At 44.4% G+C, this 26,378-nt stretch overlaps 1 protein-coding gene across 1 annotated transcript in view; it reads left to right on the top strand.

The window, feature by feature from the left end:
• Positions 1–26,378, top strand: part of LOC124048548 (dymeclin-like) — a 107,453-nt gene that overhangs the window by 5,702 nt on the left and 75,373 nt on the right. Inside the window, exons 2-6 of the mRNA XM_046369449.1 lie at positions 10,359–10,547; positions 10,631–10,809; positions 15,750–15,875; positions 18,254–18,367; positions 18,683–18,777. Coding sequence (XP_046225405.1) covers positions 10,359–10,547; positions 10,631–10,809; positions 15,750–15,875; positions 18,254–18,367; positions 18,683–18,777 — 703 coding nt within the window. The remainder of the gene's footprint in view (positions 1–10,358; positions 10,548–10,630; positions 10,810–15,749; positions 15,876–18,253; positions 18,368–18,682; positions 18,778–26,378) is intronic.

The raw sequence follows: 26,378 nt of genomic DNA, 5'->3' as shown, positions 1-26,378 counted from the left end.
GTTTCTCCTAACGTTGGTAAATGTATTGGTGTGTGTGTATATTTTTCCTGTTGTTGGTAAATCAGCACGCCTACAAACCTCACGACGTCTTTAAGCTGCTGGCACTCCGCCACCATGTCCTAATTCATTTACTCTACTGAAAATAAAACGAAGACTGGAAATAAATAACCAGCACAATCTGTCTGTTCTGTTCCTCTCAAACACCACACACACACATTCTGTCCTTGTCTGCTCCCCTCTCCCTCCCTTTCATGTTTCCAGTCAGAATGACTTGTTCCAGGAAGCTGGGGTTTGAGAAATTCCCCCTACCCTCTTTTTGGGCCTCTTTTATCAATCGTGTGCAGAACAAATTTGTGTGTAAATGTTTTGCAGGATTTCAGCATTTGTGAAAGGGTTAGGAACTCAAATTGTTAAACAAACCATTTAAGGTGTAAGAAACATGATAACTCTTGTGTGGGAGGGTTTGAGTGAGCTGGTTTGGAAGAGAGAGTGTAGGTAGCTTGAACAACAGGTAAACAAAACACTTCCAAGGTGTCAAACGTTGGATCAAATCTTGTGTGGGAGTTGTGAGAGTGTAGACTGATGTGTTACTTTGCTGGTTCTGCTTTTACTGACTGCCATCACTTCTTAACGTCATCTCATCTCCTCACAAGTCGTCCTCCGTTAGACTCACAACAGTGTAGATGCGATTGAGCAGATGTACAGTTGAAGTCGTAAGTTTACATACACTTATGTTGGAGTTATTAAAACTTGTTTTTCAACCACACTACCAATTTAGTGTTATCAAACTATAGTTTTGGCAAGTTGATTAGGACATCCCCTTTGTGTAATTTTTCCAACAAATGTTTACAGACGCAATATTTCACTTATAATTCACTGTATCACAATTCCAGTGGGTCAGAAGTTTACATACACTAAGTTGACTGTGCCTTTAACAGCTTGGAAAATTCCAGAAAATGTCATGGCTTTAGAAGCTTCTTCTTTTAGAGGCTAATTGACATCATTTGAGTCAATTGGAGGTGTACCTGTGGATGTATTTCAAGGCATACCTTCAAACTCAGTGCCTCTTTGCTTGACATCATGGGAAAATCAAAATAAATCAGCCAAGACCTCAGAAAAAAATTGTAGACATCCACAATTCTAGTTCATCCTTGGGAGCAATTTCCAAATACCTGAAGGTACCACATTCATCTCTACAAACAATAGTTTGCAAGGATTCCATGGGACCACGCAGCCGTCCTACCGCTCAGGAAGGAGACACGTTCTATCTCCTAGAGATTAACATACTTTGGTGCGAAAAGTGCAAATCAATCCCAGAACAACAGCAACGGACCTTGTGAAGATGCTGTAGGAAACCGGTACAAAGCATCTATATCCACAGTAAAACGAGTCCTATATTGACATAACCTGAAAGGCCACTCAGCAAGGAAGAAGCCACTGCTCCAAAACCACCATAAAAAAGCCAGACTACGGTTTGCAGCTGCACATGGGGACAAAGATCATACTACATGGTTAAATGTCTTCTGGTCTGACGAAACAAAAATAGAACTGTTTGGCCATAATGACTATTGTTATGTTTGGAGGAAAAAGGGCTTGCAAGCCGAAGAACACCATCCCAACCGTAAAGCACGGGGGTGGCAGCAGCATGTTTTGGGGGTGCTTTGCTACAGGAGGGACTGGTGCACTTCACAAAATAGATGGCATCATGAAGTTGGAAAATATGTGGATATATTGAAGCAACATCTCAAGACTTCAGTTAAAGCTTGGTTGCAAAATGGGTCTTCCAAATGGACAATGATCTATCTCTATGTTCATTATGACAATCATTGTATGGGTCAGTCTGAACCGTGGGCCATGATCAACTGAATATGACACACACAGACGGACGGATGGACGGACAGACGGAGAGAGGGAGAGAGTGTGGTAGACCACTGTAAACTCTTATTCATCCTAACACGGAGACTTTTCTCTCAGAGGGAGCCTGATAGCTGGGGAGAAATGCCAAACAGTCATGAACGGGTTGCAGTGTTAATTCCTGGTTGAATAGCAAGAGAAGGGCAGTGTTGTTGTTGTGTGGGTGGTGTGGCAGACCAAGGGCTAGCCTGGAGCCGAGGATGTGCCCTCAATGCACCCTGCCTTCTTCCAGCCCAGGCGCCAGTCCCTGTGTCCACATTAAGCCTCTCCTCCTCCTTCTGTAATGGCGCGACAGGGCCAGAGCCAGAAAGGCACATGCGATATTGCATTATTGTATTTGTGTAGTGGGCAGGCAGGCAGGCAGGGTAAGCAAGCCAGATGCATAACAGTGAGGTAAAGGGAGTAGAGGGGGGGAGAAAGAAAGAGATTGAGAGAGAGGTGGATAAAGAGAGTGTCAGTAGAGTGAGTCAGGAAGCATTGCTGCCAGACAGCCAGACCCTGGCTCTGCTTTGCTCTGGTCTGTGTCCAAAATGGCACCCTAATCCCTATATAGTGCACTACTAGTATTATATAATTTTTTAGGTAGTGTGCTACGTAGGGAATAGGGTATCATTTTGGACGGAGACCTGCTCTCACAGAGATGGGTGTGGTGTAGCCGGTCTGGTGCCAGTGATGAGCAGGGCTCAGTCACAAGGGCTCCTTATCTACCCCACTCCTCTCCTCCCTCTCACCCCCGACTCCCCCGCTCCATTGGGTTACTGCCGCCAGCCGCCACCGCTAGACGCCATGCAAGGAATTAGCTTGGAGTGCTTGACCAGCACTGTGGCCCCTGGGCAGACCACAGACTGGGGGCTGAGGGAGACTGGCAAGGACGTCACTATCCTGAGGGGGGACTGAGGGGGGGCGAGGCGGACAGAGGGGAAAGCAGGGATGTGACCATGGTCTGTTTTTTTCTGTGGATGGTGTTTGTTTATGTCCTTTGGCCGAGGCACTGAGATGTCCAGGCAGATTTTCCACCCACCGGATACATACAGTCCAGCTCTTGGGCATTAGAATGAGTTGGACAGAGTCAGGGATACACACACACATAAAGACTACTGCTCCCCAGTCACATTTTACATTGACAAAATGCATTTGCTGTGATTCAGTTCTTTCTCCAAGCACACAGATGAATATGGACCAAAGCATTAACCCAGCAGATCAAAGAAGGAACGTGGTTTTGACGATAGCAGAGCTATTACTGCCCATAATTGTGTAGGAAGAGCAGTCAGGCTTGGAAACAGGACTGTAGTAATGTCTATCACCTCTAGATGGAGACAGATCCATTTCACTTTGATAAAGATTAGTCTTCTAACACACGGTCTGTGTTCTTTCCTCTGATAGTATAAGGCTTAGTAGAGCCACAATGCACTGTGTTAAAAAAAATACAGTACCATGTTCAGAATGTATTTTTAATAGCAACATCTCAATTGTTGGTCCTTACATTCCTCTCTGTACCAGGCATTGTAGGTTGCTTCTTTTCATTGTCCCATTTTCTATACATTCTACAAAATATTTTCATATATATTTATGAGCAGTTACTAGTGCCTATAATCATGCGTTTCACATTGCTTATAAGGTGTTATAAATATGCTTATAAAGCACAGGGATGTTTTTCATGGTTCAAGCTATGCCCTTTAGTTTCAGTGAAGGGAAATCTTAATGCTACAGCAGTTTGGGAAAGGCCCTTTCCTGTTTCAGCATGACAATGTCCCTGTGCACAAAACGAGATCCACACAGAAATGGTCTGTCGAGATCGGTGTGGATGGTCTGCACAGAGCCCTGACCACAACACCCATCGAACACGTTTGGGATAAATTGGATCGCCAACTGCAAGCCAGACCAAATTGAATTCTATTTGTCACATGCACCGAATAAAACAGGTAGACTTTACAGTGAAATGCTTACTTACAAGCCCTTAACCAACAATGCAGTTCAAGAAAAAATATGATTTTTTTTTTTTTAAGTAAGAGATAAGAATAACAAATTATTAAAGAGCAGCAGTAAATAACAATAGCGGGGCTATATACAGGGGGTACCGGTACGGAGTCAATGTGGGGAGGCACCGGTGTCGGGGTAATGTGTACATGTTGGTAGAGTTATTAAAGTGACTATACATAACTATAACAGAGAGTAGCAGCAGTCTGGGTAGCCATTGATTAGCTGTTCAGGTGTCTTATGGCTTGGGGATAGAAGCTATTTAGGAACCTCTTGGACCTAGACTTGGTGCTCCGGTACCGCTTGCCGTGACGTAGCAGAGAGAACAGTCTATGACCAGGGTGGCTGGAATCTTTGACAATTCTTAGGGCCTTCCTCTGACACCATCTGGTATAGAGGTCCTAGATGGCAGGAAGCTTGGCCCTGGTGATGTCAGTGATGCCAGCAGCATGCCACCCCACTGTTGGCTTGCTTCTGAAGCTGAGTAGGGTTGGTCCTGGTCGGTCCCTAGATGGGAGACCAGATGCTGCTGGAAGTGGTGTTGGAGGGCCAGTTGGAGGCACTCTTTCCTCAGGTCTAAATAAATATCCCAATTCCCCAGGGCCCTGTGTAGGGTTCTGTCTTTCGGATTCCACGTTAAATGGGTGTCCTGACTCTCTGTGGTCACTAAAGATCCAATGGCACTTATCGTAAGAGTAGGGGTGTTAACCCTGGTGTCCGGGCTAAATTTCCAAGCTGTCCCTCATTCCGTCACCGAATCATCCCCAGCTCACAATTGGCTCATTAATCCCCCTCCTCTCCCCTGTAACTATTTCCCAGGTCGTTGCTGTAAATGAGAATGTGTTCTCAGTCAACTTACATGGTAAAATAAAACATATATATTTTTTTTTTAAATGTACTGGGCTGTACCCTCTGTAATGCCTTGCGGTCGGAGGTAGTTGCCATACCAGGCAGTGATGCAACCCATCAGGATTCTCTCGATGGTGCAGCTGTAAAACCTTTTGAGGATCTGAGGACCCATGCCAAATCTTTTCAGTCTCCTGAGGGGGAATAGGTTTTGTTGTGCTCTCTTCATGACTGTCTTTGTGTGTTTGGACCATGTTAGTTTGGTAGTGATGTGGACGCCAAGGAACTTGAAGCTCTCAACCTGCTCCACTACAGCTCTGTTGATGAGAATGGGGGCATGCTAGGTCCTCCTTTTCCTGTAGTCCACAATCATCTCCTTTGTCTTGATCACGTTGAGGGAGAGGTTGTTGTCCACACAGTCAGGTTTCTGACCTCCTGCCGATAGGCTGTCTCATTGTTGTCGATCAGGCCTACCACTTTGTCGTCAGCAAACTTAATGGTGGTGTTGGAGTCGTGCAGTCATGAGTGAACAGGGAGTACAGGAGGAGGGGACTGAGCACGCACCCCTGAGGGGCCCCTGTGTCAAGGATCAGCGTGGCGGATGTGTTGCTACCTAACTTTACCACCTGGGGGTGGCCCGTCAGGAAGTCCAGGATCCAGTTGCAGAGGGAGGTGTTTAGTCCTAGGGTCCTTAGCTTAATGATGAGCTTTGAAGGCACTATGGTGTTGAACGCTGAGCTGCAGTCAATGAATAACATTCTCACATAGGTGTTCCTTTGGTCCAGGTGTGAAAGAGCAGTGTGGAGTGCAATAGAGATTGCATCATCTGTGAATCTGTTGGTGCAGTATGCAAAAATGGAGTGGGTCTAGGGTTTCTGGGATAATGGTGATGATGTGAGCCATGACCAACCTTTCGAAGCATTTCATGGCTACAGACGTGAATGCTACGGATCGGTAGTCATTTAGGCAGGTTACCTTAGTGTTCTTGGGTGCAGGGACTATGGTGGTCTGCTTGAACATGTTGGAATTACAGGTTGAAAATGTCAGTCAAGACACTTGTCAGCGCATGCTCGGAATACACGTCCTGGAAATCCGTCAGCTTTGTGAATGTTGACCTGTTAAAGGTCTTTAACAGACTGTGTGAGTGCTTGATCACACAGTCGTCCATAACAGCTGATACTCTCATGCATGTTTCAGTGTTACTTGCCTCGAAGCGAGCATATAAGTGATTTAGCTCGTCTGGTAGGCTCGTGTCACTGGGCAGCTCTCGGCTATGATCCCCTTTGTAGTCTATAATAGTTTGCAGGCCCTGCCACATCCGACAAGTGTCAGAGCCGGTGTAGTACGATTCAGTCTTAGTCCTCTGTATTGATGCTTGGCCTGTTTGATGGTTCGTCGGAGGGTATAGCGGGATTTCTTATAAGCTTCCGGGTTAGAGTCCCACTCATTGAAAGCGGCAGCTCTCCCCCTTAGCTCAGTGCTAAGGGGGATTGTTGCCTGTAATCCTTGGCTTCTGGTTGTGGTATGTACTTACAGTCACTGTGAAGACGACGTCCTCCATGCACTTATTGATGAAGCCAGTGACTGATGTGGTGTACACCTCAATGGAAGAATCCCGGAACATATTCCCGTCTGTGCTAGCAAAACAGTCCTGTAGTTTAGCATCTGCTTCATCTGACCACTTTTTTTATAGACCGTGTCACTGGTGCTTCCTGCTTCAATTTTTGCTTGTAAGCAGGAATCAGGAGGATATAATTATGGTCAGATTTGCCAAATGGAGGGAGAGCTTTGTACACGTCTCTGTGTGTGGAGGAAAGGTGGTCGAGAATATTTTTCCCTCTGGTTGCACATTTAAAATGCTGATAGAAATGAGGTAAAACTGATTTGTTTCCCTGCATTAAAGTCACCGGCCACTAGGAGCTCCACCTCTAGATGAGCATCTTCCTTTTAGCTTATGGCTTTGTATAGCTCATTGAGTGCGGTTTTAGTGCCAGCAATGATTTCTGTGGTGGTATGTAGACAGCTGCTATGAAAAATACAGATGATATACTCTCTAGGTAGATAGTGTGGTCTTCAGCTTATCATGAGATACTCTACCTCAGGTGAGCAAAACCTTGAGACTTCCTTAGATATCGTGCACCAGCTGTTGTTTACATAAATGCATAGGCACCTGCCTGTGTCTTACCAGAGGCTGCTGTTCTGTCCTGCTAATGGAGTGTATAACCCACCAGCTGTATGTTCTTAATATCATCGTTCAGCCACGACTCGGTGGAACATAAGATATTACAGTTTTTAATGTCCCGTTGGTAGGATAAACATGCTTTCAGGGTCGTCCCATTTATTTTCCAGCGATTGAACGTTAGCTAGCAGGACGGAAGGCATGGGCAGATTAGCCACTCGTCGCCTGATTTTCACAAGGCACCCTGATCTCTTTCTGCGAAATCTGCATTTCCTTCTCTAATGAATAACGGGGATCTGGGCCTGGTTGGGTGTCTATTTTATATCCCTCCCGTCCGACTCATTGAAGAAGAACTCTTCGTCCATTTTGAGGTGAGCAATTTCAGTTCTGATGTCCAGAAGCTCTTTTCGCTCAAAATGTTGCTGCTACCGTCTCTTATGTACAAAACAAGTTACGAACAACGTGAAAAAACAAACAAAATAGCATGGTTAGTTAAGAGCTGATAAGATGGCAGCCTTGTGGTTGAATGGAAGCATGTCCCCGCACCAATGTCCAACATCTAGTGGAAAGCCTCTAGTGGAAGAGGGGACCAACTCCATATCAAAGCCCATGATTTCGTAATGATGTGTTTGAGCAGGTGTCGAGCAGGTGTCCACATACTTTTGGTCATGTAGAAAAGCATGCATCTGTCAGAAAATCTATTAAAATTTTACAAATAGCCGATTCATTAACATGTTTTGCTCATATTACATACCTCTTCCAAAAATACCTAATATTTTGTGACAACTGATGCATCCTCTCCTACCTTGTCGAATTGACAGTCATTGACCTACAAGTCATTTTGCATGCTAAACAACCATAGGGAATTCAGTAGCCTAGTAAATCTTAGCCTAGGCAGCCGATAGTGTGCAATACACTCGTGTCCCCCGTGGACCGGCTCGTACATAAAGCATCCTCCATGTAGGCTGCAAAGGCATCATTTTCCTCCATTGCTTGAATGGCGAGCTGCTGGGAAAGAAACAATTGTGTGTACTAAATGAATGAAATGAAATACAATTTTCCACCACCATTTTCAGATTTCTTTATGCTTTAAGATGTTGCTTTAAGATTGTCTGAAATCCCAAAATGGTGGTGGCCTTATTAGTTCAGTGACTATGTAATTTGTTAGGTACAGTATACAGAAAATATAAATGTTCTGTCACAACAGAAATTAATACATGCAGGAAGTCCAATCGATTGTGAGGTATGGCAAATACATTGTGATACATTTGGGTTGCGGGTTCTGAAATCTTTGCCCAGCAAGGAGGAAAGGAGCCGACCTAATCCCGCCTCCTACTTTTACCTTTCAACCCCTTTTCACCTGCCAATCAACATTGTCCATCTTCCCTCTCTGACTGTAAGCTACATCCCTAGTTGCATGGTGTGATCAAATCATTACGGCAAAAATATATCTACTAAAATGAGAGGGAAAGACGGGTGACAAGTAACATCCACTTCATAGGATGGGCTACAAGGTTCAGTTATGTCACAAATGTTTCATTTGATTGTAACTTTCCTACAGTAGCCAGCTGACAGTTAACATATCCTTGTAAATTAAATTCATTTATGTTGCAGATATAAAAGAAAGGCTTGGTACTGATGCATGCATCTATCGAAATGCGATTTATGCCCTCTGTCCAAGTTTTCATTGGGGTAAATCAATTATGCTATTATTACATTTATGATTAGCCTACATTTACATTTTCAAATTGGTAGAATGACAATCATTTACAAGATGATGCAGGGGATTTAGTTTGCAATCGTTACCCAAAGTGGAATTATGTTTTTAGAAACATTAACATGTATTAGAATTGAAAAGCTGAAATATCTTGACAGCTATTCAACCCCTTTGTTATGGCAAGCCTAAATAAGTTCAGCAGTAAAAATGTGCTTAACAAGTCACATAATAAGTTGCATGTACTTAGTCAAATTGCAAAGAAATGTAGCAAACAATGTATCTTTATGTCCTGAATGCAAATCATTATGTTTGGAGGAAATCCAACACAACACATCATTGAGTACCACTTCTAAATATTTTCAAGCATGGTGGTGACTGCATCACGTTATGGGTATGCTTGTCATCGGCAAGGACTGAAGGAAAACCTTTTTTAGTCTGCTTTCCAACAGACACTGAGAGACAAATGCACCTTTCAGCAGGACAATAACCTAAAACACAAGGCCAAATGGTAAGCAGCTACAGTGTTGCATTGAATGTACCTGAGTGGCCTAGTTAGTTTTTACTTAAATTGGCTTGAAAATATATGGCAAGACATGAACATGGATGTCTGGCAATGATAAGTAAATGAACTTGACAGAGCTTGAAGAATTGAAATCCTTCAGAGTCTATTGACGCACCTGTGCGTCATTCTAATTAACATAAAAATCCCCTTAAAAAATATTTTAGTTTAAGCTGGAGATATTGCATGGGCTCCGTCTCAATCCACTGCATCCGCCTAGGTCTCCCTTCCGCATCTGCTGTAGAAGGTGACTGAGCTACTGCGGTGTTTGTCAGACCATGAGACATCCTGAAAATCACCTAGATGTAGGACAGACACTTCAAAACCTTATTCCAAGGGGTATGAATACTGTCGTGATAAATGGCGGTCACTGCAGTCAACAGCTGCAGTGTTGCTCATTGGATTACCCCAGATCATGGAATAGGCTATGTGAATGTTTATAAAGACAAAAGGCAGACATGGAATTATTCAATTTGGATGGATGGTTGACATGACAGAAAGGTAGGCGGATATTTTCTTATCTAAAATTTGGGTGAATCTTTGCTTAAGTATAGTCTTCTCGAGCTCGTTTACGTCTGTTTCGCTCACGGGACTCAAGCCTGGATGGGCTCGCACCTAGCAAAAACCTTAGCCAATTGCGCACCTTAGCCAATTGCGCAATATATTCAAAAATTCTAACTAAATTCACCAGCGACATCATTAGGAGATAAGGATTGTGAGCACAGTGTTTCTGATCAGATCAACGATGATCTTCTAATGTATTTTTGTGGCTACGACGCCATCTTTAGAGCACAGCATGAAATAGGCTACGACCGAGGTCTGATGATGCTTCTGACAATATAGTAAAAGGCGTGTTGTTTTGGGTGATGTGCTAAAGTCTGTATGACCCTGTGACGTACGGTACCAGTCAAACGTTTGGACACACCTACTCATTCAAGGGTTTTTCTTTATTTTTACTATTTTCTACGTTGTAGGATAATAAGTGAAGACATCAAATCTATTAAATAACACATAATGGAATCATGTAGTAACCCAAAAAAGTTTTAAACAAATCAAAACATACTTTATGTTCTTCAAAGTAGCCACCCTTTGCCTTGAGACAGCTTTGCGCATTCCACATGTGTTATTTCATAGTTTTGAGGTCTTCACTATTATGTTTCCTCCAGGTGGGTTGTGGAGTGTGTTCGCGCTGGGTGGAGCCGGCAGTAAGCCAGGATTGGAACAGGAACAGAACCCTCTGCCACTGTCCAATCAGAGCCTGTTATTGCTTCTGGTGCTAGCCAATCTGACAGATGGACCCAACAACTGTCCCAACCCCTACAGACAGGCTGTCACATGCTTCAAAAACACACAAGGTACAGAATATGCGCTAGTACCAGTAAAAGGTGACATGGGGACCTTTCAATGAATGGGTACTAAATCTGTGTGTTTTCCACAGACATGTCATCCATCCCTACAGAGCAGCACCATATGTTCCAGATTAACTTCAACAGCCTTTACACAGCTCTGTGTGAGCAGCAGAGATCTGACCAGGCTACACTGATACTCTACACACTACTACATCAGAACACCAACATGAGGACATACATGCTGTCACGCACAGACATGGAGAACCTGGTGAGTTAGTCGCAAATTGCGCACACATACACTACTCTCTACACACTGCTGCATCAAAACACAAATATGAGGACATATGCTCAGTTTATTAGGTACAAATTTCAAATCATGTTGGTCACTTTTCCGGCACCACATTCTCCTAACGGAAACTCTGAAATGTACTCTGTTAAATCTGAGTCATCCTCTTGGACATAGTTCTTATTTTTTCCCTGCTGACACAGTGGGGCACAGTAGACAGCTGTTCCTGTGGGGTGTGCTGTGACGTCACCTCTTAGCAGTTTTAAGTGTATTAGGGAGCGCAGAGGGGGGAGCGCCACAGACCATTGCTCTGCAGGACCCACCTGTGACAGAGGATCACTCCCACACACAGTGGAACCATGCTTGAACAAACACACACACACACACACATGGGTGGACACACATAGCGCTTCCCGAAGCACCCCACTGTGGAACAATGCTGGAGGTCTAAACACACAAACACACACTTTCTCTTAGTGTAGTCTGGGATGTTGGATTCCTGTCAGAGCTTGCTCAGTGCACTCTGCCTGCTTATTCTGCAACAGTGTCAGTCTGCACAGCAGGAATGCAGGATTTCACAACAGAAGTTGACAGAATGGCTGTTGAACCATGGCAGTTAAACCATCAAAACAGAAACACCATGCAGACACATACCCTGGAGAAACACCATGCAGACACATACCCTGGAGAAACACCATGCAGACACATTCCCTGGAGAAACACCATGCAGACAGGTTCCCTGGAGAAACACCATGCAGACATGTACCCTGGAGAAACACCATGCAGACACGTACCCTGGAGAAACACCATGCAGACACGTTCCCTGGAGAAACATTTACATTTACATTTAAGTAATTTAGCAGACGCTCTTATCCAGAGCGACTTACAAATTGGTGCATTCACCTTATGACATCCAGTGGAACAGTCACTTTACAATAGTGCATCTAAATCTTAAAGGGGGGTGAGAGGGATTACTTATCCTATCCTAGGTATTCCTTAAAGAGGTGGGGTTTCAGGTGTCTCCGGAAGGTGGTGATTGACTCCGCTGTCCTGGCGTCGTGAGGGAGTTTGTTCCACCATTGGGGGGCCAGAGCAGCGAACAGTTTTGACTGGGCTGAGCGGGAACTGTACTTCCTCAGTGGTAGGGAGGCGAGCAGGCCAGAGGTGGATGAACGCAGTGCCCTTGTTTGGGTGTAGGGCCTGATCAGAGCCTGGAGGTACTGAGGTGCCGTTCCCCTCACAGCTCCGTAGGCAAGCACCATGGTCTTGTAGCAGATGCGAGCTTCAACTGGAAGCCAGTGGAGAGAGCGGAGGAGCGGGGTGACGTGAGAGAACTTGGGAAGGTTGAACACCAGACGGGCTGCGGCGTTCTGGATGAGTTGTAGGGGTTTAATGGCACAGGCAGGGAGCCCAGCCAACAGCGAGTTGCAGTAATCCAGACGGGAGATGACAAGTGCCTGGATTAGGACCTGCGCCGCTTCCTGTGTGAGGCAGGGTCGTACTCTGCGGATGTTGTAGAGCATGAACCTACAGGAACGGGCCACCGCCTTGATGTTAGTTGAGAACGACAGGGTGTTGTCCAGGATCACGCCAAGGTTCTTAGCGCTCTGGGAGGAGGACACAATGGAGTTGTCAACCGTGATGGCGAGATCATGGAACGGGCAGTCCTTCCCCGGGTGGAAGAGCAGCTCCGTCTTGCCGAGGTTCAGCTTGAGGTGGTGATCCGTCATCCACACTGATATGTCTGCCAGACATGCAGAGATGCGATTCGCCACCTGGTCATCAGAAGGGGGAAAGGAGAAGATTAATTGTGTGTCGTCTGCATAGCAATGATAGGAGAGACCATGTGAGGTTATGACAGAGCCAAGTGACTTGGTGTATAGCGAGAATAGGAGAGGGCATAGAACAGAGCCCTGGGGGACACCAGTGGTGAGAGCGCGTGGTGAGGAGACAGATTCTCGCCACGCCACCTGGTAGGAGCGACCTGTTAGGTAGGACGCAATCCAAGCGTGGGCCGCGCCGGAGATGCCCAACTCGGAGAGGGTGGTGAGGAGGATCTGATGGTTCACAGTATCGAAGGCAGCCGATAGGTCTAGAAGGATGAGAGCAGAGGAGAGATAGTTAGCTTTAGCAGTGCGGAGCGCCTCCGTGATACAGAGGAGAGCAGTCTCAGTTGAATGACTAGTCTTGAAACCTGACTGATTTGGATCAAGAAGGTCATTCAGAGAGAGATAGCGGGAGAGCTGGCCAAGGACGGCACGTTCAAGAGTTTTGGAGAGAAAAGAAAGAAGGGATACTGGTCTGTAGTTGTTGACATCGGAGGGATCGAGTGTAGGTTTTTTCAGAAGGGGTGCAACTCTCGCTCTCTTGAAGACGGAAGGGACGTAGCCAGCGGTCAGGGATGAGTTGATGAGCGAGGTGAGGTAAGGGAGAAGGTCTCCGGAAATGGTCTGGAGAAGAGAGGAGGGGATAGGGTCAAGCGGGCAGGTTGTTGGGCGGCCGGCCGTCACAAGACGCGAGATTTCATCTGGAGAGAGAGGGGAGAAAGAGGTCAGAGCACAGGGTAGGGCAGTGTGAGCAGAACCAGTGGTGTCGTTTGACTTAGCAAACGAGGATCGGATGTCGTCGACCTTCTTTTCAAAATGGTTGACGAAGTCATCTGCAGAGAGGGAGGAGGGGGGGGGGGATTCAGGAGGGAGGAGAAGGTGGCAAAGAGCTTCCTAGGGTTAGAGGCAGATGCTTGGAATTTAGAGTGGTAGAAAGTGGCTTTAGCAGCAGAGACAGAGGAGGAAAATGTAGAGAGGAGGGAGTGAAAGGATGCCAGGTCCGCAGGGAGGCGAGTTTTCCTCCATTTCCGCTCGGCTGCCCGGAGCCCTGTTCTGTGAGCTAGCAATGAGTCGTCGAGCCACGGAGCGGGAGGGGAGGACCAAGCCGCCTGGAGGATAGGGGACATAGAGAGTCAAAGGATGCAGAGAGGGAGGAGAGGAGGGTTGAGGAGGCAGAATCAGGAGATAGGTTGGAGAAGGTTTGAGCAGAGGGAAGAGATGATAGGATGGAAGAGGAGAGAGTAGCGGGGGAGAGAGAGCGAAGGTTGGGACGGCGCGATACCATCCGAGTAGGGGCAGTGTGGGAGGTGTTGGATGAGAGCGAGAGGGAAAAGGATACAAGGTAGTGGTCGGAGACTTGGAGGGGAGTTGCAATAAGGTTAGTGGAAGAACAGCATCTAGTAAAGATGAGGTCGAGCGTATTGCCTGCCTTGTGAGTAGGGGGGGAAGGTGAGAGGGTGAGGTCAAAAGAGGAGAGGAGTGGAAAGAAGGAGGCAGAGAGGAATGAGTCAAAGGTAGACGTGGGGAGGTTAAAGTCGCCCAGAACTGTGAGAGGTGAGCCGTCCTCAGGAAAGGAGCTTATCAAGGCATCAAGCTCATTGATGAACTCTCCGAGGCAACCTGGAGGGCGATAAATGATAAGGATGTTAAGCTTGAAAGGGCTGGTAACTGTGACAGCATGGAATTCAAAGGAGGCGATAGACAGATGGGTAAGGGGAGAAAGAGAGAATGACCACTTGGGAGAGATGAGGATCCCGGTGCCACCACCCCGCTGACCAGAAGCTCTCGGGGTGTGCGAGAACACGTGGGCGGACGAAGAGAGAGCAGTAGGAGTAGCAGTGTTGTCTGGGGTGATCCATGTTTCCGTCAGTGCCAAGAATTCGAGGGACTGGAGGGAGGCATAGGCTGAGATGAACTCTGCCTTTTTGGCCGCAGATCGGCAGTTCCAGAGGCTACCGGAGACCTGGAACTCCACGTGGGTCGTGCGCGCTGGGACCACCAGATTAGGGTGGTCGCGGCCACGTGGTGTGGAGCGTTTGTATGGTCTGTGCAGAGAGGAGAGAACAGGGATAGACAGACACATAGTTGACAGGCTACAGAAGAGGCTACGCTAATGCAAAGGAGATTGGAATGACAAGTGGACTACACGTCTCGAATGTTCAGAAAGTTAAGCTTACGTAGCAAGAATAAAATGATTAAAATGATACAGTACTGCTGAAGTAGGCTAGCTGGCAGTGGCTGCGTTGTTGACACTACACTAATCAAGTCGCCATGCAGACACGTACACTGGAGAAACACCATGCAGACATGTACCCTGGAGAAACACCATGCAGACATGTACCCTGGAGAAACACCATGCAGACACGTTCCCTGGAGAAACACCATGCAGACATGTACCCTGGAGAAACACCATGCAGACACGTTCCCTGGAGAAACACCATGCAGACAGGTTCCCTGGAGAAACACCATGCAGACACGTTCCCTGGAGAAACACCATGCTTACATGTACCCTAGAGAAACACCATGCAGACACGTACCCTGGAGAAAAATCATGCAGACATGTTCCCTGGAGAAACACCATGCAGACATGTACCCTGGAGAAACACCATGCAGACACGTACCCTGGAGAAACACCATGCAGACACGTACCCTGGAGAAACACCATGCAGACACGTTCCCTGGAGAAACACCATGCAGACACGTACCCTGGAGAAACACCATGCAGACACGTTCCCTGGAGAAACACCATGCAGACACGTTCCCTGGAGAAACACCATGCAGACAGGTTCCCTGGAGAAACACCATGCAGACACGTTCCCTGGAGAAACACCATGCTTACATGTACCCTGGAGAAACACCATGCTTACATGTACCCTGGAGAAACACCATGCAGACATGTACCCTGGAGAAACATCATGCAGACATGTACCCTGGAGAAACACCATGCAGACACACACACAGTAGACCAGGACATCCTGGTAAACAGTGTAATTTGTTACTGAGTTTACTATCCTGGCTAAATAAATACATGAAAATACGAATAGCCAACGCACATGCTCGTTCTCTAATTATTTTACTCCTTCCCCTCCTCTTTAGGTGATGCCCATCCTCAAGATCCTGTATCATGTGGAAGACAGGAACTCTCATCACGTCTACATGGCCCTCATCATCCTCCTCATCCTCACTGAGGAAGATACCTTCAATAGGTCCATACATGAGGTGGTGAGTACTGACCCCTCACTCTAACCCTCACCATCCTCCTCATCCTCACTACAGATCAATATGTGAAGGGGTGAGTGGTATCCCTGATTGATTGAGCCCTGAAAATGTACTCCAGTGTCACACACAAATGATGCACACCAGTAATTGCACTCCTGTGACAGAAGGGACACAAACCCTGCAAACAACATGTGTTCCCTTTCAGCACATTCTGGTTATAGACGTCTGAGACATTTCTCTGTATGAGGTATGATTTCTCAAACATCAGGACTTGTGCCATTTCAGATAAGAACAGTACATTCTATGATAGGCACTGTCTCCCTATCTCCCTCTGTGTATTTCAGTCTTCATTTTTTCTTCCTACTCAGCTTGTCAATGAATTCGCCGTGTGTTTGAACAGAGAGCCTTTAAACCACTTAGGACACGGTGCTTGACGCCATTCTGCTCTTCCATTACATTTCAGTTGTGTGAATCATTTTTGACATTTTAAAGTCATTCCTCTCTTTCTCTGTACGTGCGGAGCCTATCGAGTTTCAGTCTACTGGCTGGGCTGCATATGAATTTGTCTCTGTCTGAGTCCCAAATGGCACTATCCCCCATATAGTGCACTACTTCTCACCAGGGCCCATAGGGCTCTGGTCAAAAGTAGTGCACTATATAGAGAATATTGTGTCATTTGGGAACCCTGTTTGACTGCAGCAGGAAATCCTAAAGCCTAGGCTGTAGCTGCCAGCAGACTTCTCTCTGAGTCTCTATGTTTTGAATGAAAATCCATTTCACATTGGTCTCTTTGCTGTTGACATGTAATTTCCAGCAGTTCTAGGTTCAATGTAAACCAACCACAGTCAGGCCAGCTCTCAATATTCAGATGGGTGTTTTTCATCATAGAAAAATCAATGCAGAAGTACTTTTAATGCTGTTGTGGTGTTTTGGGGCTGTGAGTTGAGCCTGAGATTAGACTGCCATGTTGGTCTATGTTTTGTCCATCAGTTGCTGATGGTTGCCACCCAGTGCCTAAGGTGCTGTGTCACTGTGACTCCATTTAGTGTCTCCAGAGCCAGGTGGATGGACTTGGATCATGTATTACTACACACATCACAGCTAGGCTTCTACAACCTCTGTTGCATTTGATAGTGCAGACGTGACCATGGCGCAGCCTAGTCAATTTCACAAATGATCTCTTTGAAGTCTAAATCTGTGATAGTTTGACAGTACAGAATAGGTATTTAAATTAGTGCATTATTCTATTTCTGCATGTTAGTGAAAAAGAAGGTGCGATCTCAAATGCATTTTTTAATGTGTAATTGTGTGTGTGTCTAGATTGCTTTTTCAGAATCTATATCCTTCCCCAACATAAAGTAAGGCCAAACTTGAAGACATCCTGTCCTGCCAACCGTTACCGAGACTTACTTTACTTCTGACATGAAGTGCTGTTACCGTGGTCGCTAAGCACCCTGGAAACACAAGGTTGACAACCAGAAGTAATAGGCCTACTGTAGTAATGGAAAAATAGTCGAGCCATCAAGTTGCATGAAACACTTACAGTAAATATCTTGTTTAGGAGAGAGGGGGAGAGGATTTTGATATTTGTGTTTTACAGAGAAAAAAGTTATTTGTGATCGAAACGGTGATAGCTACTGCTGGCGGTGCTCTAATTTTCTAAGTACCGGTGTTTCTACTTTATTCATTTAGAGGTGGCGAGCCACTGCTAAATTGTTGCGGCCACACCAAACATTATTATTATTATTATTATTTAGTTTTTGGGGATAGAAAAACTGTCCGTGTAAAGCTGAAATGACTAAAACCAGACCAAGTTTGTATAAAATGTAATTGACCTATATGTTTTATATATTTGAAATCGACTAGAAATCGACTAAATAAAAGCTAAAACAATGAAACAAATCAAATAAAACTATGAACTTAGGAGTACTTTTGCCATGGCTGGCTTACCGATCGGGCACGCAGGGCACATGCCCAGGGGCCCAATTGATTTTGTTATAATGTTTGATCATAAGAACACAGAATTAGCCATGGCAAAATGCAACATTTTCTCTCCGCTCCATGGAAAACATTTATAAAATTGCAGGAAAGTAGTCCCTTTTTGATCCAGAAAAAAACCTTGCTCATTGCTAATAGCACACCTGCCTGATAATATGGTATGGTCCCATATATAAGCTATGGTAAAAAGTCAGCCCTAAAAAAATACCACGGGGGGCATGCTGCTGTGGACCCCCCCACCCGCCTCTCCCTCCACGACCTTTGCCACCACTGCTACATTTTTTTATTAAATGCTGAGTAGTTACTCACTCTCCCACCCTCCCTCTTTCCCTCCCTCCCTCTTTCTCTTTCTCCCTCTCTCGCTCAAACTCCCCCTCTCCCAGGTATTAAAAAACATAACTTGGTATTCAGAGCGTTCATTAACAGAAATCTCCCTGGGTAGTCTACTCATCCTAGTGGTCATACGCACCATCCAGTTCAATATGACACGGACCAGGGTGAGTACACACACACACACACACACACACACACACACACACACACACACACACACACACACACACACACACACACACACACACACACACACACACACACACACACACACACACACACACACACACACACACACACACACACACACACACACACACACACACACACACACACACACACACACACACACACACACACACACACAAAAAATCTCAACATACACTTTGTTTACCCTCTCCTAGCTTTGTTTTCTCTAAAGATCGTCTCAATGGAATTCCAGGTAGGTCAATACACGTCTCTCATTTCCTCTCTTCCAGGATAAGTACCTGCACACCAACTGCCTGGCTGCCCTGGCCAATATGTCTGCCCAGTTCCGCTGCCTACACCAGTATGCAGCCCAGCGCATCATCAGGTGAGGCTACAGCTCCGTCCTCCGTAGAACAATTGCTGACTGTCAACACAGACACGGGTATGGCCAATGCTTGTTAATGGGTATTGATATGATCTCAACTCAAACTAAAGCCTACTGGTAGATTAAAAATTGTAGAGGTTTAGCAGGTCTGTGCAGCACCTTCTGGTGTAGATATTCCAGGGTTGGGTTTTGTGCTGAGTGGGAAAGACCACCTATCTTCTTAGCTACTGATGTTGCAGCGTTCCCTCACCAAGGCAGTAGAGGCGGAGAAAAACAAAGGTTGGATTGATTGTCCTCATCAGAGAGGATTTAAATGAGTCATTTTATTATGCTTTTGTTTTCTTCCTTGACTCATGGCCTACAGTACCTTCTGTACTAAAGTCTGCCACTATTCAGTCACAAACATTACCATAAAAAAAAATGTTTTTCTTTTTATAAGGAATACCATAGAGGACCAACCCTTTGCAAATCACCACACCAGTATGCAAGCATTAGCATGGATTGATTCACAACACATCATTTCAACATTTCCATAACAACTGTGTAAAATGGCTAAGATAGTCGATCGTTATATTGGCCGATTATCACATTCCAATCCATTTCTTGCAGATTGACGCAGTGCTTCCAGATTGAAAACAGTGTTTTTAGGTCGGCGGTTTGGAAGTGTAGCTAGTTAAGTCCGACATAAAATGACTATCATTATATTGGCAGATTATTGCATTACAATTACAATTTGCAACGCACTGATTTCAGATTGAAACCATGTTTTTAGATTGGTGGATTGGAAGTACAGATGGGTTACACATTTCCCTTGGTGCCAGTGACCATGTTGGTTTGGTGCATGACGGAATTAAAGACAAGCACATATAAAGTATAAGGTCAACATTTTAAGGGTAATAATTGTGCATATTTATTCTGTTTTGTAAATTATCCTGTAGGGTGGAGTGGTAGTATTTTATATGGTGATTATTTGATGTGTGATTGAGTTAGTGATTGAGTTTGGCTTCTCTGAACGCCTTGACGACTTGATACATAGCAACAGATTCCAGATTGCCTTGGTAGCTTTATTAAGCACACAAACAAGCTTAGACAAACACATGTATAAGAAAACACACTCACTCAGTCATACGAACACTTACTCCACCCTGATGATGGAATAAAGTTGCTGGTCATTATAAGACACATAGTTAGTGGGAAAGTGCTTGGAATTACGTGCTTTGTGTTTATTTTGACTTTCTTTTACTCTCTTTTTTATTTTTAAAACAATTGGTATTAGATATTTCACTGGATGTACAGATTAAATTTATGCCAACGTCTTCGTCAGCTGCAGCCTTTGTAATGATGTAGCCTAGGTCTATTGCTCATCTCGTGGCTCATCACATATTAGACCACTTGGCTAGCTGTCATAGATCTGTGGTTGGCTCTCAATAAAGACATCACGTCTTCTGGTTGTGTATTCTGGCTTTGAAGCAGTCAGTCAGTCAAGGAAGGTAATGGTTATGACTCCAAGCTGTTGAGAGGGAGGAGATTTCTCATGACTCTGTGGTTAGAAGTTAACTATATGAATGAATGGGAATGTGAAGGGCTTGCCCAGTGACTCACCCAGATCATTGTTCCAGATGAGCCCTGGTTAGGAGCACACACTCCACTGGTCATACATTCTAACACACATACACGCACACATACTCCCTTTCAATGTTCACCCAGAACGACCAGACAAGTGCATGGCCTCTCCTCTTCCTCTCATCAATTCATTCAGGATCATTTAATGCTGTACGTGACCACGGAGAAATGGAAACAGAAGTGCATACACACACACTCCTTTGTGTTTTATTATTACTAAGAGAGTAGCCGAGCTGACACAGTCTTTCTTCAAATTGTATTAGTCACATGCGCCCAATACAACAGGTGTAGACTTTACAGTGAGATGCTTACTTACGAGCCCCCAACCAACAATGCAGTTAAAAAAAAAAAAACGACTAAGAATAAGAAATAAAAGTAAGGTTTTGGATGTGGTGGTGGAGGTGAAGGTAATAGTAGTTCCTACACTGATTTGCTTGTGCATCTCTGCATCTCAGCCCCATTGCAGATGCCTCCAGATCTTGCCTCCTCTCCTCTACATCATCTCTCTACACGTTTACAATTGAGTCATTTAGCAGACGCTTTTATCCAGTGCGACTTATAGGAACAATTAGGGTTAAGTGCCTTGCTCAAGGGCACATCGACAGATTAGTTACTTAGTCAGCTTGGGGATTTGAACCTGCTACATTTCGGTTACTGGCCCAGGGCTACCTGCCGCCCTACATGTATCTAATTTCACCAGCAACGTAGAAAATACTACTGTGTTGTATAAGAGCATGTGAAGTATATCTAGAACGCCAAGCCTCAGGCAAAGCATTGGTTATAATTTTACATTTTAGTCATTTAGCAGACACTTTTATTCAGAGCGACTTGAGTGTATAAGTATTTTCATACTTTTTCCTACTGGCCCCCCACAACCCTGGCTACACAGGACTGCTACATGAACAGTCAGTGTTGTAAAGGAAAGTTATTCCAATGATTTTACTGCATGCTCAAGGCTTAAGTCAATGTTAGATTTTCTTTAACTGTCAAGTGAGAATAGTTTGCTGGAGTCAAACCCAAATTCCAATCCTTCATTACTTTTGGCTGTTATCAGTTATTATTCTGGGATATCTGTTGAGCTATAATATTAAACAAACTGACAATCAGTGATGGCTTCTCTTTTGCCTCGTGTTTCAGCTGCGCCAGCCTCCACATGCGGAGATACTTGTATGTTCTAGACAATATGTATTTCCCCCACTCCAGTTGCAGTCGCCACAAACACTGGCTGGTTCACCGTGTGCGACGCACTAGGACAGGAGCTTGTGCTCGCTCATTCTCAAGTCCTATGCTTCCAGGTTATAACCAGACTCTAAGACTACTAGTATTTTGCTGCCCTCTCTTCCTGCTTCTTTTACATTTATTCATTAACTTTCTGTCCTACTGATTGCTGCATGAGCACAGCATCATTTGTATTGCATCTTTGCATGCTGGAATGATTCACGGATAGTGGACTCGCTGAATGGATCCAAAATGACCCCCTATTCTCTAGTGCCCTATCTTTGACAAAGATATATTCTACACATGCATGTTCTTTGTAAAGCCGTGTCTGTCAATCGGTGGCGGTCAGTGCCATTTAAGATGAGTGAGGAAAATAATTATACTGTATTACAGCATATTGGATGACTGTCATTTCATATTCCATTCACCCAGTTCAATGTAACAGCAATATTTTTAGGCTACTACACAATACTCAAATGTTCCTATGCCTATCACGAGGTTGCTACAACCATGCCTATGAATGAAAGTTTACAACATAGGTGCATACAGGTCGAGAGAAATTGTTGGTGTCATTCTATCCCGCCTTGCACACTCTTGCCTGCATCTAGCTGATCTATGGTGTAACTATTAGTCGAACAGTTGCAAACAAGAGTTTCTATTTGACAAATTGTTAATGTTTATCGCCATTTAATTCCATTTGCTTCCATTTAAGAATCGTTTTTCCATAGAATCGGTGGTCTGAATACACCCTTGATAACACATAAACACAGTTCACTTTCATACCAACCACGTTGTATTCCTTCTTGCATCGATGCGATTTTCTCCTCTAACCTTTTTTCCTTTCACTTGTGGACTTCAATGCACAACACATCAGCTGTGTAACCAGGCGAAAAAACCTTTCCAAGCCAATCCATATCATAATCACTACACACAACCTACATCGTTGTCACCATATTAAATCAAGTAATGTCATAGTCAACATAGCTAATAGAACTAACGTGTTAGTAAACCAGCTAAAATCATGCAGTAACATTAGTGTACAATTTAGCACTTAAACTGGTGGGCCCCGGTGGCAATATATTTGTCAAAATCAAAACCTTACCTTGACTTGGAAGAGTTCCAGTGTTGTGTTGGATAGTCTTAGCCAGCTAGCTAACATAGCTTCCCTCTGTTTGAGCATGGTGTTTGAGGTGGCTAAACTAGCCAGCTGCATTTGCTAGCTAAGTAAGTGAAACTAAAAGTGAGGGGAAAAATGACCATCTCTGTCTATCTTGCTTCTCCATTTTGGAAGAAATGTATTTGTTCAAAACTGTTCAACTATTTTCTTTCTCTCTCTTTGAGTCAACTACTCACCACATTTTATGCACTGCAGTGCTAGCTAGCTGCAGCTTATGTTTTCAGTGCTAGATTAATTCTCTGATCCTTTGATTGGGTGGACAAAATATCAGTTCATGCTTCAAGAGCTATAATAGGCTGGGGGACGTCCTCCGGAAGTTGTTATAATTACCGTGTTAAGTCTATGGAAGGTGGTGAGAACCATGAGCCTCATAGGTTATGTATGGAAGTAAATGTACCCAGAACCTAGCTGTCCTCAGGCTACAACATGTAGCTACCTTACAGAGTGCTGCTGAGACTACTGTAGACCTTAATCGCAAAACAGTGTGTTTTAATCAATTATTTGGTGACGTGAAAATATTTAGTATAGTTTTATCTAAAAAGGATCAGTTACATTTTTTTTTAAACTATTTTTAATTCAATGAAATTCACTGAGGATGGTCCTCCCCTTTCTCCTCTGATGAGCCTCCACTGCTGCCTGTGCTGTAGACTAGGGTTTTGCAGTCAGTCAGTGTGGCAGAGTCTTTGTGCTGGTGGGGATCACCAGGTGTGCCTCTCAGTCTTATTAATACCATGGTTACAAAAGATGCCATAGAATCTTAGTTACCCTACAGACAGACTCAGACACAGGCCTCTTAGCCAGCACTGGTAATCATATCTCAATACACTTTTCAGTACCTCAATCACCCCACATAAAGCCAATGATAAATGGACTCCGTGACCTGCATCAGATGAATGGTGCTTACATGTGTAGCAGGTGTACATCTCAGCTCAGTACTGCATTTATCTGGCTAGGTTCTTTGTGCAACAATTTGGGAGATTCTCTCCTATTTGGTCTAGCTATATGAGAGAGAGAGAGAGAGAGAGAGAGAGAGAGAGAGAGAGAGAGAGAGAGAGAGAGAGAGAGAGAGAGAGAGAGAGAGAGAGAGAGAGAGAGAGAGAGAGAGAGAGAGAGAGAGAGAGAGAGAGAGAGAGAGAGAGAGAGAGAGAGAGAGAGAGAGAGAGAGAGAGAGAGAGAGAGAGAGAGAGAGAGAGAAAGTGTGTGTAGGTGAGCATGTGCGCGCTGCTCACCGGTGGCCAGGCAATTTAGCTCTCTCTCAGTAGGTCAATCTGACACAGCTTCCAGGCACTATGTCTAGACTAGACATGAACAATTGAACAGGTTGCCATGCCACTGATGCCAAAACAATAGTGTATGGCAGCTAGCACCCTGCCCTGTCAATCAATTATTAACAAAGTGTGCCCCCTCCATCTCACCACCTTTATAAAAAGGCCATGGCTGTGGATAAGACTTTTCCCTGATCTTTTTTTCCCCTCAGACCTAAGGACCCGAAGCTTCTGCTCGTGTGCTGATCACGTTCTCGGCATTTGTTTATTCTCTACTTTACACAATCTCTGCTCTACTCGTAGAGAACAGGCTACTCAGGCTTGTTTTATTTTTTTTATTTTTTTTATTTCACCTTTATTTAACCAGGTAGGCTAGTTGAGAACAGGTTCTCATTTGCAACTGCGACCTGGCCAAGATAAAGCATAGCAGTGTGAACAGACAACACAGAGTTACACATGGAGTAAACAATTAACAAGTCAATAACACAGAGAAAAAAAGGGGAGTCTATATACAATGTGTGCAAAAGGCATGAGGAGGTAGGCGAATAATTACAATATTACAGATTAACACTGGAGTGATAAATGATCAGATGATCATGTACAGGTAGAGATATTGGTGTGCAAAAGAGCAGAAAAGTAAATAAATAAAAACTGTGGGGATGAGGTAGGTGAAAATGGGTGTGCTATTTACCAATAGATTATGTAATAATTTTAGATCAAAGCTGAATCAATGTCTGATCACATAATGATAGTATTCTACATAACAAACCAAATATAGTAGCATAATATAATGTTACTGCAAGACAAAAACACCACGTAATTTCTCTCTTGTGGCCAAATTCAACAATGCGTGCCACTAGGCAAGATACACAGGTAGACTATGCTATAGTTTTAACACCATCTGCTCTAAAATGTGCTCACTTTACAAGATCATTCAACTCATGAAACTGATTGAGATGAAATGGTTGGTATGCAGATGCTGCATGGACATTTCACCGGTAAAACCTGAAGAAATAGGTAAATAAACACTTGGCCAGAACGTGATCTGCACATGTGCAGAAACTTCAAGGCCTTTAGTCCAGGAAAAAACAGGTCCGGGAGAAGCCGTATCTGCAACCACTCCCATTTAAAAAAGCACAGAGACCTCATAACAAAGGATGTTTGTTCCCCTTCAGTTTTTCCCCTTAGGTTTTCAAAGAGGACAAAGCTTCAGAGCATGCCCAGACGTTAAATTAACTGAATAAACAATCCCAGATCTGAGTCAAAGCCAGCATAGTGTGTCTATGATTTGGAAACAACAAAACCAAAACTGAGCATGCCCATATCTCATTCATTTTACCAAGTGTGTCTGTTATGTTTTGGAATCAACAAAAACACACACGCCATGTAAAAGCCCCAATTAAATACTATATTTTTTGTATGACATACCCAAGTGTGTATGTTTTAGAATCAACAATTAAGCAATAGTACACGAGGCTATGTGTTATGGCATTTTTATCATGGCTGTGATGTGGTCATATCCGCGAGGCGAAGCCGATTGGTGTAGTCTACCACAGCCATGATAAAAATGTCATAACACATGGCCTCGAGTGTACTATTGCTTTTATACAACGGGTTACCTGCATTAAAAATCGAGATTATTTCCCAAACTATCAATTTTGATACAAAAACATGATGCTACATTCACTAGCACTGGTTGTCAAGTGACATTTTAGGCGGTCTCTAGTCGTTAGTTATTTTCGTATCGACTGCCATGTAATGCAAGATTTCCCAAATGCTGGTTGATAGTTCCAGAACATTGGTTTCTAGGGACGCTGTCCATGGTTCTGAAAACAGTGCACATCTGGTCTATGCATAGGAAAATGTTATGTCAGATGGAAACATTGTAGGGGCGCTGTCCATGGAGCTGAAAACGGCGCTGAAACATTGTAGCAAAGACATTGATACAGCATATCAAAATAGAATCCACAATTACACTTTTTTTCAGATGTTCACAGCATCGACAGCTATTTATTCGTGATACACATTGAAATGCATATTTCCATTCAGTACTTGTCTAATGCCGGGGACTCAAGCGCAGCTGGCCACCTTTTCTCAGGAACAACTGCCTTGTTGTCGCACGTAGCTGTTAGGATGTTACTCCATCTCCTTCTGTTATCCGTGGACGGCTTCCAATAGCTCCTAAGAGAGCTTTCGGCCCTACGCCCGTACACATACTCTGGCCTCCAGACCTGCATCGGAGAGCTGCTGGATGGCAGTTGTCCTGATGCAGTGTTTGATATACCTATGGGACGTGCCAGCCTCAGAGAGAGAGCGAG

Source organism: Oncorhynchus gorbuscha, linkage group LG11 (assembly GCF_021184085.1).
Source record: "Oncorhynchus gorbuscha isolate QuinsamMale2020 ecotype Even-year linkage group LG11, OgorEven_v1.0, whole genome shotgun sequence".
In the NCBI taxonomy this organism is placed as follows: Eukaryota; Metazoa; Chordata; class Actinopteri; order Salmoniformes; family Salmonidae; genus Oncorhynchus; species Oncorhynchus gorbuscha.
This window is presented reverse-complemented; position numbering and strand designations above follow the sequence as displayed.